Genomic DNA, 12500 nt, shown 5'->3' on the forward strand with positions numbered 1-12500 from the left:
GACACAGCACAGGTACCTTCACCTGCCTGACTAAGAGAACATGTTTCACACAAACAAAGTGTAGTTTATACACCTCGTGCACCGTGTGTCCGTCCTGCGTGACGGCAGAGTCAGACTGTAAAGACTCAAAGACTCAAAGACTCAGCTCAGTCGACAGTTTGGAAAAAAAAAGAAGATAAAAAAGTGAGAAGACAGAAACCTGGCAACTTGTTTGAGGCCTTGATAAGCCAAACCCAGCTCTCCATCTTCATTCAGATAACACCAGTCCTGCTGGATACTGGTGTCCACCAGGCAGAGGACAGGCAGAGAGACAGAGAACCAGAGAGACAGAGAGACAGAGAGACAGAGAGACAGAGAGACAGAGAGACAAAGAGACAAAGAGACAGAGAGACAGAGAGACAAAGAGACAGAGAACCAGAGAGACAGAGAGACAGAGAACCAGAGAGACAAAGAGACAGAGAGACAGAGAGACAGAGAGACAGAGAGACAGAGAGACAGAGAGACAGAGAACCAGAGAGACAGAGAGACGGAGAGACAAAGAACCAAAGAGACAGAGAGACAAATAGACAAAGAGACAAAGAACCAAAGAGACAGAGAGACAAATAGACAAAGAGACAAAGAGACAGAGAACCAGAGAGACAGAGAACCAAAGACACAAAGAGACAGAGAGACAGATGGAAGAAGATGAAACAACAGATTGTGAGAAACAATGTAGAAAACAGTATGAATGAAAAACACAAAAAATTGAAAATGTAATTGAATAATAATAATAACAATAATAATAATAATAATAATAATAATAATTATAATTATAGATGTGAGTACAGTTGCTACTGACATCAGACATCGGGACGACCTGGAGAGACGAGGCCGCTGCTCGACCTACCTAGCATGGCACGTTAGCGCATAAGACCAACGGGGAACTGTGTTTGGTTGTTGTTATGAAAATTGCGCTAGTGCCAAGCATTAGCTCCGCCCACCGCCATGAAACAAGGTGCACGTGAGTGAGCTGCGTTACTGAGTCGACAGCTGTGGCGTCAACATCACAAGTCGGAGGACGACAGGACACGAACACTGACGGACGGGTGAGTCCTGCCGAGATGATGTCACTGACCTTTTAGACTCAGTCAGTCCTTGATACGCTTTGAGGGCCTCTTCCTTGTCCTCGGGAACCTCAGTGACCTCTGGAACCTCTGGAAGCTCAGTAACCCCAGTGACCCCAGTAACCTCTGGAACATCTGGAGCCTCTGGAACATTATTACTTTGCTGCTGAAACACAGGAAACACAGAGAGTTCCTGAAAACATCTACAACATGACTGGTGTTCCACAGGGCTCATGGCTAGAGACGCTTCTCTTTACTCTTTATTCAGGATCTCTTTCTGGAAATGGAATCAGAATAGATTGTAAAATAAGTTTTAAGACCTGAAGTCAACACAGAGTCACAGTTTAACGCAGACGATGCTGTAGTTTTGAACTGTTTTGATCGTTAAAACATTCAACTCTGGACGTGACGTTCTCCTCTCTGACAGTTTTGGTTTGAGGTTTGTATCAACACATTTCTTCTCAAACTCACAACTTGTTGGTTCTTCTCCAGGAGCTGAGCGTTCTTGACGATCTGGGACCTGAGGATGAGCATCTCCTCTTTGCGGGCGTCCAGCTCGTCATTGGCTGCTTTGAGCTGACTCAGCAGCAGGTTGTAGCCGTCCTGCAGCTCATTGGACGAGTTGTTATCAGCTGCTCGCTCAGAGATGCTCTTCCTCAGGGCGTTGAGGTCGTTCTTCAGCTTCTTGTTCTCGGACTCCAGCTCCTCTCTCTGCAGAGACAGGTTATATCCATCATTTGATTCAACTTCCATCACTTTTTGTCATTTCCTTCAGACAGGCAGATGATTTAAACGTGTTTTTAACGTGTGCGTCGGTTTCGTACCTTTAGGTTGTTGTAGGCCAGATCTGCAGTTTCCAGCTCAGACGTGGGACTCCTCGGCTCAGAGCTCTAGGACAGAAACAAACCTGTCAGTGAAACGTCCTCGGACCATCAGACGAGTCATTAACCTTTGATCAGAGTCGTCACCTTGTGCTTGGCGAGCTCCTCCATCTTGTCCACACTGGTCTGCAGCCTCTTCCTCTCCTGCTCCAGCTCTCGCACTCGTTTCTGCAGCTTCATGAACAGACTGATGTCCATCGCAGCTTTCTCCACGCCCATCTCCTGAAAACCAACCAGCAGATCCACACGTTCACGGTCTGATCCAATCATCTTCCTTCAATCGTCATATCTACACGTCCGTCCGTTGTTACAACAAACAGGACATTAACGTGAAAGATCTGACGTCTTTGAATCTGAAAAGATGAATTCTCTTCTCTTCCCGGTCAGATGATTTAAACGTGATGGTTGTGTTTGGACTCGTCTCCTCAGCCTCACCTCCACCAGCTGGACGGAGTCCTCCGTGTCGCCGACCTCCGACGTGGACACTGACGGGTAGTTCGAGTCCGACTCCAGGCTGCTCAGGTTGGACGTGTTCCTCCTGTGGCCGGGCACGAACTGGAGGAGGATGGGAGAGGGAACTGTAAGTGTCAGTAAACATCTGTATAGTAAAATAACTCCCGTGACCCTCTGATGACCTCTGCCTGCAGGGGGCGATGGTGGCTCTAACCTCCTACATAACATAGTTGGAGTAGAAACTGTGACCTGGTAAATATGACCCTATGAATCCTGTTTGTTCTAACGTAGCTTCTGTCCTTACTTGACTCAAGGCTGAGATGACCTTTAACCTTTGACCACAAAAATCGAATACGTTTGAACCCTAACCCCAAAGTTGTTCTTGAGATATCGCCTTCACAAAGAATGAGACAGACGGAAAACCTGAAAACATAACACCTCCGGCCACAAGGTGTCGACGGCGCGGGGACGAGGACCGGGAGCGACAGTAGCTCCGCCCCCTAAAGGCAGGTGAGCGCTCACCTTAGTGAGAGACACCTCCTCCTTCAGGTTCTCGTATTTCTGCTCCACTCTGGAAATCTCTTTGAGGAGGTTCTGGTATCTCTGCCTCTCTTCGTCCAGCTCCTTCTGAAGAGACGCTTCTGTCTGAGACACACTGCTGCTGATGTCTGAAACACACACACACACACACACACACACACACACACACACACACACACACACACACACACACACACACACACACACACACACACACACACACACACACACACACACACACACACACACACACACACACACACACACACACACACACACACACACACACACACACAACAGAATCAGTGACACAGTTCCACCTCCTGTCTTCAGCTTCAGTGTTCAGACTTCACCACTCTATTGACATCTAGTGGTAAAGTAGCGCATTACATGAAGCTGACTCCAGAGACCTGTGGTTTACAGGTTAGTTTACAGTGAGGAGATGAAACCAGCAGGGGGCAGCAGAAGCACGGAGGAGGAAAAGGTCTCACCTTGGGAGTTCTTCGTCTGCTGAAGGATCTTCTGGTTCATTTCCTCCTTCTCACTCTTCAGCAGAGAGTTTTCTTTCTCCAGCTCCTCCACCCGCTGAGGTCATGGAGGGGAAAGGACGCAGATTACATCATCAGTTACATCATCACAGGAAGTGACTCGAACACGCCAGCGATCGGACAGACTTCACACTCACCTGTTCCAGGCTCATTTTCTCGCTGCCGTGCTCCTCCTCCAGTTTCTTCCTGACGGCGTGCGCCTCCTGAAGCTCCGCCCTCAGCTTCTCCAGCTCCGCCTGCAGGGACGTCAGCTGACCTCCTTCGCCGCGCGGACCCCGGACCTGCTCCAGCTCCTTCCGCAGTTTGCTCACCTCCGTGCCCATGCTGATGTTCACCGTCTGCAGCTGCTCGTTCTGAGTTTTTAAATCTTTAGACTGAAACAGGAAGAGATGAGTAAGAGTCTGTGTGAGCAGCAGGAACATCAGGTTCTACATGTTGAGCTCTATACCTGGTCGTCCATCTTCCTCTGCAGCTGCACGATCTTGTTCTCCATCCCTGAGTTGAGATTCTTCAGGTGTTGGGCGGATCGAGCTTCGATCTTCCGCTCTTTGAGTCGTTTCTTGGCTTGGACGCGTCTGAAGCCACACTGGATGGTGATGGCAGCGTTCCGTGCTCGTTGGAACTTCTTCCTCTGCAGCCAGCCACGCACGCTCTTCTGGATGATCATGGCCTTGTGATGCAGGAGGAACTGAGGAGGAGAGAAGTGAGAGGAGATCAGAACTACAGAGTCCTCCTCACATCTCACCATCACACTCTGTCTACATATTCTTACACTCATAGTATATTATACTATCTATTGTATAGTCAAATACTTATATTTATACCTCTACTATATATCATATCATACTCTTTGTATATTCTTGTATATACACATATTTATGCATGTGTACATGTTATTATTATTATTATTATTATATTTACTATTACTATATATACTGTTGCTGCCATTATTACTATATACTGCTATTATATTGGTATAATTACTATCATATATAAATATATATCATGTTATATTATATACTATATATACTGTACTATTGTTATATACTGTCTAACAATAACATTACCATCATATCATCAGTACTATTACCATCATCTTGCCACTGCACCTTATCTACCTATTTATCTTGTGTTTCTGTTTTTATTCTTTCTACCGCAATATTTTTTATATTATTCTATTCTATTGTATTTTATTGTATTCAAATATACCGGCTGCTATGACGACTTAATTTCCCTTCGGGGATGAATAAAGTAATCTATCTATCTATCTATCTATCTATCTATCTATCTATCTATCTATCTATCTATCTATCTATCTATCTATCTATCTATCTATCCATGTATCTATCTATCTATCTATCTATCTATCTATCTATCCATGTATCTATCTATCTATCTATATATCTATCTATCTATCTATATATCTATCTATCTATCTATATATCTATCCATGTATCTATCTATCTATCTATCTATCCATGTATCTATCTATCTATCTATCTATCTATCCATGTATCTATCTATCTATCTATCTATCCATGTATCTATCCATGTATCTATCTATCTATCTATCTATCTATCTATCTATCTATCTATCTATCTATCTATCTATCTATCTATCTATCTATCTATCTATCTATCTATCTATCTATCTATCTATCTATCTATCTATGTATCTATCTATCCATGTATCTATCTATCCATGTATCTATCTATCCATGTATCTATCTATCTATCTATCTATCTATCTATCTATCTATCTATCTATCTATCTATCTATCTATCTATCTATCTATCTATCCATGTATCTATCTATCTATCTATCTATCCATGTATCTATCTATCCATGTATCTATCTATCCATGTATCTATCTATCTATGTATCTATCTATCCATGTATCTATCTATCCATGTATCTATCTATCCATGTATCTATCTATCTATCTATCCATGTATCTATCCATGTATCTATCTATCTACCCACCCACCCACCCACCCACCCACCCACCCACCCACCCACCCATCCATCCATCCATCCATCCATCCATCCATCCATCCATCCATCCATCCATCCATCCATCCATCCATCCATCCATCCATCCATCCATCTATCTATCTATCTATCTATCTATCAAACACAGTGCAGAGCTCAGCGACTCCAGCTGTGTTCTTACCTCCCAGTAGATCCTGCGTGTGAACATCCCTTTAGCGTAGGCCTGGATGGTGACCACCGCCTTCCTCACCCTCAGGAACGCCCGTCGGTCTCTCACCATCCGATACTGCTTCTGACAGACGAGTGCTGCTCGGGTCAGACGCAGGTACTCGGCGTATCTGAGGAGAAAACACCGACAGGAAGTTGAGACGCAAACTAAACAAAGTGAAAAGCCACCTGGTTGATGTTCATCACAGAGATGATGATATCGTCCTGCAGGACACCGACCTGCGGGCCAGGTAACCTCGGCCGTATCTCTGCAGAGTGATGGCCATCTTGCGGATCTTCCGGTATCGGATTCTCTGCAGCCAGCCTCGAACCGTCTTCTGGATCTTGATGCACGCCGAACGGAACTTATCAGCGCGGAGCTTCTCCAGGTACGCCACCTGACCCGCCCGGAAGAAGATCTTCGTCTTTCCAAACTGGAACATGTCCGGCTCCTGAGACACGAGGAAAACAGAGCATTCATCTGATCACTGATCTGATCACTGATCTGATCACTGACCTGATCACTGATCTGATCACTGACCTGATCACTGACCTGATCACTGATCTGATCACTGACCTGATCACTGATCTGATCACTGACCTGATCACTGACCTGATCACTGACCTGATCACTGATCACTGACCTGATCACTGATCACTGATCACTGATCACTGATCTGATCACTGATCTGATCACTGACCTGATCACTGATCACTGATCACTGACCTGATCACTGATCACTGATCACTGACCTGATCACTGATCACTGATCACTGATCTGATCACTGACCTGATCACTGACCTGATCACTGACCTGATCACTGATCACTGACCTGATCACTGATCACTGATCTGATCACTGATCACTGACCTGATCACTGACCTGATCACTGATCTGATCTCTGACCCCTGATGTGGATTAAACGTTCTGACCTTGATCAGCGTCGCCAGCAGGTTTTTACAGACGAGCTTCTTATCAGACGACGTCATGTCAGATTTCTTCATCAACACTCGATACCTGCTGAAGAAATCAGGATACGTCCACCTGCAAACAGGAAGTCACACATGGTCATCTCTTCAAAATAGACTGATAACTGCTTCCATCAGTGTCACATGTTGTAAACAGATTTCTTATGTGACGTAGACGATATAAAATATGTATAAAAGAACATGTTTAATATTCCATGTGTGTAATATCACACAGATTAAAACCACCAAACTGAATTATTTTTCCTTAACCACATGAAGAAATATTTTAAAGTTAAATTATGTGAAGGAATCCTACATTTTTCTGATGATCCATAATCGAATCTTAAACAAGTAAATAAAATCCTCTTTAATGATGATAATGTATTTTAATATCTTTAAACCGGTGTTGATGGTTTATTATAAAGTAAAACTTCAGTTTTAGAATCTTTGACATTTGAGTCTCAAATATTATTGATGGGAAACTGTATCCAAACATGTGTGAGTTATGTAACTTGTTGTTTCTCATGCTGTCACACAGGAACTCAGATTATTAGATTTCACACTGACTCAGGAGAAAAACGCTGAGAGGAGAACGAGCTTCAGAGAGAAGAAGAAGAAGAACAACAACAACAACAACAAGATGTCGCTGCTCCTGAAGCAGAACCACAGACCTGAGATCAGTCTGTGCGGCGGGACTCACCTGGACGGGTATCCGGCCGCACTGATCCGGATCGTCTCCAGGACGCCACACGCTCGGAGCTGCTGCACCGCTCGACTCGAGTCGAACCTGCAGCAACAAACAGGAAACACGTTCAAATCACCTGGAACCAGAGTTAACGTTTGGTTTGTAGGTGAAGTCCCACCTCCTCTTCCTTGTCTGCGGCATCGCACAAACAAACACACACACACACACACGACACAGACAGACTGACAGACGACAGCCGGACGATTGAGGAGTCGTTACAGTGAACCTGAGTCTGGATCATGTGACTCTTCATCTAATTAACGTGACGGAGACGTCAGGAGGTCGAGAACAAAGCAGCGTTTATCTGAAACAGGCTGAAAACCTCCAGTGAGTCAGAAACAACCTCGAGCTGCAGCTCTGTGGCCGTCACTCATCAATACTCATCAATTATCATTTCACTATGATACATTTATCATTTACTTATTATATATATTTCATTATTACACATTAGGTGTTTGTTTTTAGTTTTTCTTTGTTATATGTTTACGTTTTCATGTTTCATCAGTTTTTTTCTAATAAGTTATTTGATGATATATAAATGGGCTGAGACGTCATGATGACCATAGACATATATAAAGACTAGATGTCTCGTTCGACAGAGCCGGACGTCACCACATGGCGGCCATCTTGCTAGGGGGCAGCTCGCTCACCCATAACATTGTGTTGGTAAATAACCATAACTTACTCAATTTTCAACCGATTTTGAAACGGTCTGGTTTGTTATAAACGTCAGAGATGTAGATATGACACTGCATACTTATGAATAATTATGTTATTTTCTAAAAAAAATTAATAATTTATGCAGTGTCATAACTTCATCTCTGACATTTATAACAAACTAGACCGTTTCAAAATCGGTTGAAAATTGAGTAAGTGATGGTTATTTACCAACACAATGTTATGGGTGAGCGAGCTGCCCCCTAGCAAGATGGCCGCCATGTGGTGACGTCCGGCTCCGTTGGCCGGCAACGCAGACGAGACATCTAGCCTTTATATATGTCTATGATGATGACAGCCGAAGCCGACTCCTGATTGGTCGAGTGCAGCAGCACAAGATGGCAGCGTTCGTATCCGGCAAATTCAAACTTAATTTCTGGAGGAGGTGGAGATGTGGCTTCCATCTTTATTTACAGTCTGAGTTTGAAAGTACATGTCTGTCCTGGACCCTTCAATCATTAACCTTTGACCTCAGAGGAAATAAATGGCGGACTCACGAGAAGGCCTCTTTGAAGTCGTTGGGTTTGATGCAGCGGACGTAGTGCGGCGTGGTGGCGTTCAGCGTCTCCATCAGGAGATGCAGCGAGCTGCGGAACTGGATCAACACAAGAACATGAGTCACAGTGAGGAGGGGACGTCCCCGGGGGGGGGGGGGGGGCGGTCCTGCAGCGCTCAGCTCACCTGGTGTCCCACCGTCTTCCTGTGCTCCTTGTTGGGCCCGCGAGGACTCGGCTTGGCTGCACGCACGTTCACCCGGGAGTTCTTTGAGGGGGGGGCGTCGTCTTTGTCGTGAAACAGATCGGCGACGAGCTGAAGCTGCAGGAAGAGACAGAGACAACGTTTCATAAAGATCGAAGGCGTCGTCAGATTTAACTTAAATCCACTTTATTTAAAACTGGTACTTTCCTCCACTGTATGTGGGAATGCGTCTTGATTCGACCTTTCTGGACTCAGATTCTAAATATTTTAAGTAACTGGCTTGGAGCAGAGATTCCCTAAATCCAGAGCTCTGTTTACTGGGGGACAAGTCTCAATTACCCAATGTAACCAAATGTAATTTTTCTGTAATTTCGGTGGGTACAACAACAGCTTGCCGAGTTATCTTAAGAAATTGGAAGGCGCCAGAAATTCCACAGGTAAAAGAATGGGTATGTGCAATGACTGAAACTGCATCCTATGAATGTATGCTTAGTAGATTGAGTGATGACAGGGAGGAGGGGCTGACCCCTTGGGACAGGTTTTGGAATTACATAAAAGTAGATAATAATCCCCACTAGGACTCTGGTTTTATTGTTTTGCTGTGTTTCTCCCAAGTGGGATCCTGTAATACTGTATACCTCAGCAACATGTCTATATGATGTATGCTATATCATGTATGGTGGGGGGTGCAGGTATGCAATGAAGGTATGAGTGGATATCATTATGTACTCACTTTGTTTTGTAATAGCTGCCTATTTTTTGAGACAAATATGTGCGAAGTCTGTTATTAGAGTCAATTCTCAACCATATACTACTTGTTCCTGAATAAAGAAATATGTTTAATTTGCCATGTACCATGCCTAAGAAAAGTTTAATAAAAACTTTATCCATTTTATTTCTTCTTCTCCTTCTTTACCTGACTGGCCTTCAGGATGTTGATCTGCTCCTCGTACACCGTGTCCCGGTTCTTCTCCAGGAAACCGTCACACTGATACTCCACCTGTCCAAACAGGAAGTGACATCATCAGCTCATCTGTCATCTCGTGTTGTATCATCAACGCGTTCAGTTATTTTCTCATTGAACCGATTCCTTGTGGTTTTTTGTGTTGGGGGAGAGGAGGAGAGGAGGAGAGGAGGAGAGGAGGAGGAGAGGAGGAGGAGAGGAGGAGAGGAGAAGAGGAGAAGAGGAGGAGAAGAGGAGAGGAGAGGAGGAGAGGAAGAGGAGAGGAGAGGAGAGGAGGAGAAGAGGAGAGGAGGAGAGGAAGAGGAGAGGAGAGGAGCAGAGGAGGAGAGGAGGAGAGGAGAAGAGGAGAGGAGGAGAAGAGGAGAGGAGGAAAGGAGAAGAAGAGGAGAGGAGGAGAAGAGGACAAGAGGAGAGGAGGAGGAGACGAGGAGAGGAGGAGGAGGAGAGGAGGAGAAGAGGAGAAGGAGAGGAGGAGAGGAGAAGAGGAGGAGAGGAGGAGAGAAGCAGAGGAGGAGATGAGGAGAGGAGGAGAGGAGGAGAAGAGGAGAAGAGGAGAAGAAGAGGAGAGGAGAAGAGGAGGAGAGGAGGAGAAGAGGAGAAGAGGAGAAGAGGAGAGCAGGAGAGGAGGAGAAGAGGAGAAGAGGAGAAGAAGAGGAGAGGAGAAGAGGAGGAGAGAAGCAGAGGAGGAGATGAGGAGAGGAGGAGAGGAGGAGAAGAGGAGAGGAGGAGAACAGGAGAACAGGAGGAGAGGAGGAGAGGAGGAGAAGAGGAGAGGAGGAGAGGAGGAGAAGAGGAGAAGAAGAGGAGAGGAGAATAGGAGGAGAGGAGGAGAAGAGGAGAAGAAGAGGAGAAGAGGAGAGGAGGAGAGGAGGAGAGGAGAAGAGGAGAGGAGGAAAGGTGAAGAAGAGGAGAAGAGGAGGAGATGAAGAGGAGAAGAGGAGAAGAGGAGGAGAGGAGGAGAAGGAGAGGAGGAGAGGAGGAGAGGAGGAGAGGAGGAGAGGAGGAGAGGAGGAGAAGGAGAAGAGGAGAAGAGGAGAGGAGGAGAGGAGGAGAGGAGGAGAGGAGGAGAAGAGGGATGAGGAAAGGAGAAGAAGAGGAGGAGATGAGGAGGAGAGGAGGAGAAGAGGAGAGGAGGAGGGTCCTGATCTCACCTTGTCAGCGAAGTGGATGATGATGAACGACGTGTTGGACATTCGAGGTTTCTGAAACTGATCTTTGGCCGAGTGCTGCTGGTAGAGCTTCTGAGCCCAGTTCACATCGGTTCCCTTCGGAACCTGAAGCGAGCAGAAGATGAAACAACGTCCGTTAAGGAGGAAGAGGAGGAGGTAGAGGAGGAAGAGGAAGAGGAGGTGGGGGGGGGAAGTCTTCCTACCTTACACTCCTCGTCCAGCAGGTCCAGGACACCGAGTCGAGCCTCGATCAGGTCGATGCACGGCTGATTATCATAGAAATCAATCAGAGTCCAGGGAATCAGCTCCTTCATGTACTCCTCCTGCTCCAGTTTAAACACATGCTGCAGACACACAAACACAACACAACACAATCAGCTCCATCAGCTGCAGGGAGGAGAGGAGGAGAGGAGGAGAGGAGGAGAGGAGGAGGAGAGGAGAGGAGGAGAGGAGCAGAAGGAGGAGGAGAGGAGGAGAAGATGAAGACTCACAGAGTTAAACTGCTGCTGAAGCTTCTCGTTGGCGTAGTTGATGCAGAATTGTTCAAAACTGTTGATCTCAAACGTCTCGAACCTGCAGGAAGTCACAGACAGTTCAGTTCAAACAGAAACCTCGACCTTCGACCTTTGACCTTTGACCTACAACATCCAGAGAACATCTCATTTTCTATTAGTTTGGTTCATGTCCCATCTGCTGACATGGAGGAGGTGTTGAGGACCTCTACTGCAGCCAGCTGACATGCCATGTCGTACAGAACCTGATAGATAAGGAATCAGAAGGACTGTGGGAGGGGCCACAGTGGAAGGAGTCACAGTGGGAGGGGCCACAGTGGATCATGTTTACGATATGCTCCCCTCCGGTTGTTAGAGAAACAAAAAACCAAACACTGGTGTTCTCTAAGGTTAAGAAACTGCTGTTCTAGAACCCAGAGTATTATGGTCTGTCCCTCGTACCCGTAGATGTCCAGGACGCCGATGAAGGAGTTCTGTTTGGACGTCGTGTGCAGAGACTTGTTGATGTGTTGCACGATCCAGTCGAACATGCGTGCGTAGATGTGCTTGGCGAGGGCGTCCCGGGCGTTGGTGGCCTGCTTGCTGGACATGTTCTTCACGTACGTCTCCGAGGTCGTGGCCAACTTCCTGTGACAGAGCCAGTGCTCCATCTGCTTCAGCTCCACCCCCAGCAGCCGGCAGAAGTGCTTCAGGTGGGCGTCGTCCTTCTGTAACACACAACGCTTCCTGTTAGAGGCAACAACCATAGATATATATAAAGACTACATGTCTCGTTCGACGGAGCCGGACGTCCGCACATGGCGGCCATCTTGCTACAGGCAGCTCGCTCACCCATAACATTGTGTTGTAGTGGTACTTACTTTTAAAATAACCATAACTTGCACAATTTTCAACCGATTTTTAAACGCTCTTGTTTGTTATGAAATGTCAGAGATGTAGTTGTGACACTGCATAAATTATAAAAAAATTTAGAAAATAACATAATTATTCATAAGTATG

General features: G+C 45.9%; 1 protein-coding gene across 1 annotated transcript in view; it reads right to left on the minus strand.

The window, feature by feature from the left end:
- myo5b (myosin VB) overlaps nucleotides 1–12500 on the minus strand; it is a 32078-nt gene that overhangs the window by 7895 nt on the left and 11683 nt on the right. Inside the window, exons 10-29 of the mRNA XM_061074766.1 lie at nucleotides 11943–12208; nucleotides 11481–11562; nucleotides 11193–11333; nucleotides 10972–11094; nucleotides 9773–9856; nucleotides 8839–8973; nucleotides 8655–8752; nucleotides 7396–7482; nucleotides 6660–6771; nucleotides 5966–6177; nucleotides 5700–5856; nucleotides 3974–4213; nucleotides 3663–3899; nucleotides 3469–3562; nucleotides 2960–3105; nucleotides 2420–2539; nucleotides 2072–2206; nucleotides 1928–1993; nucleotides 1575–1814; nucleotides 1115–1269 (exon numbers count right to left, since the gene is read on the minus strand). Coding sequence (XP_060930749.1) covers nucleotides 1115–1269; nucleotides 1575–1814; nucleotides 1928–1993; nucleotides 2072–2206; nucleotides 2420–2539; nucleotides 2960–3105; nucleotides 3469–3562; nucleotides 3663–3899; nucleotides 3974–4213; nucleotides 5700–5856; nucleotides 5966–6177; nucleotides 6660–6771; nucleotides 7396–7482; nucleotides 8655–8752; nucleotides 8839–8973; nucleotides 9773–9856; nucleotides 10972–11094; nucleotides 11193–11333; nucleotides 11481–11562; nucleotides 11943–12208 — 2930 coding nt within the window. The remainder of the gene's footprint in view (nucleotides 1–1114; nucleotides 1270–1574; nucleotides 1815–1927; nucleotides 1994–2071; nucleotides 2207–2419; nucleotides 2540–2959; nucleotides 3106–3468; nucleotides 3563–3662; nucleotides 3900–3973; nucleotides 4214–5699; nucleotides 5857–5965; nucleotides 6178–6659; nucleotides 6772–7395; nucleotides 7483–8654; nucleotides 8753–8838; nucleotides 8974–9772; nucleotides 9857–10971; nucleotides 11095–11192; nucleotides 11334–11480; nucleotides 11563–11942; nucleotides 12209–12500) is intronic.

Source organism: Limanda limanda, chromosome 1, assembly GCF_963576545.1.
Source record: "Limanda limanda chromosome 1, fLimLim1.1, whole genome shotgun sequence".
NCBI lineage: Eukaryota > Metazoa > Chordata > Actinopteri > Pleuronectiformes > Pleuronectidae > Limanda > Limanda limanda.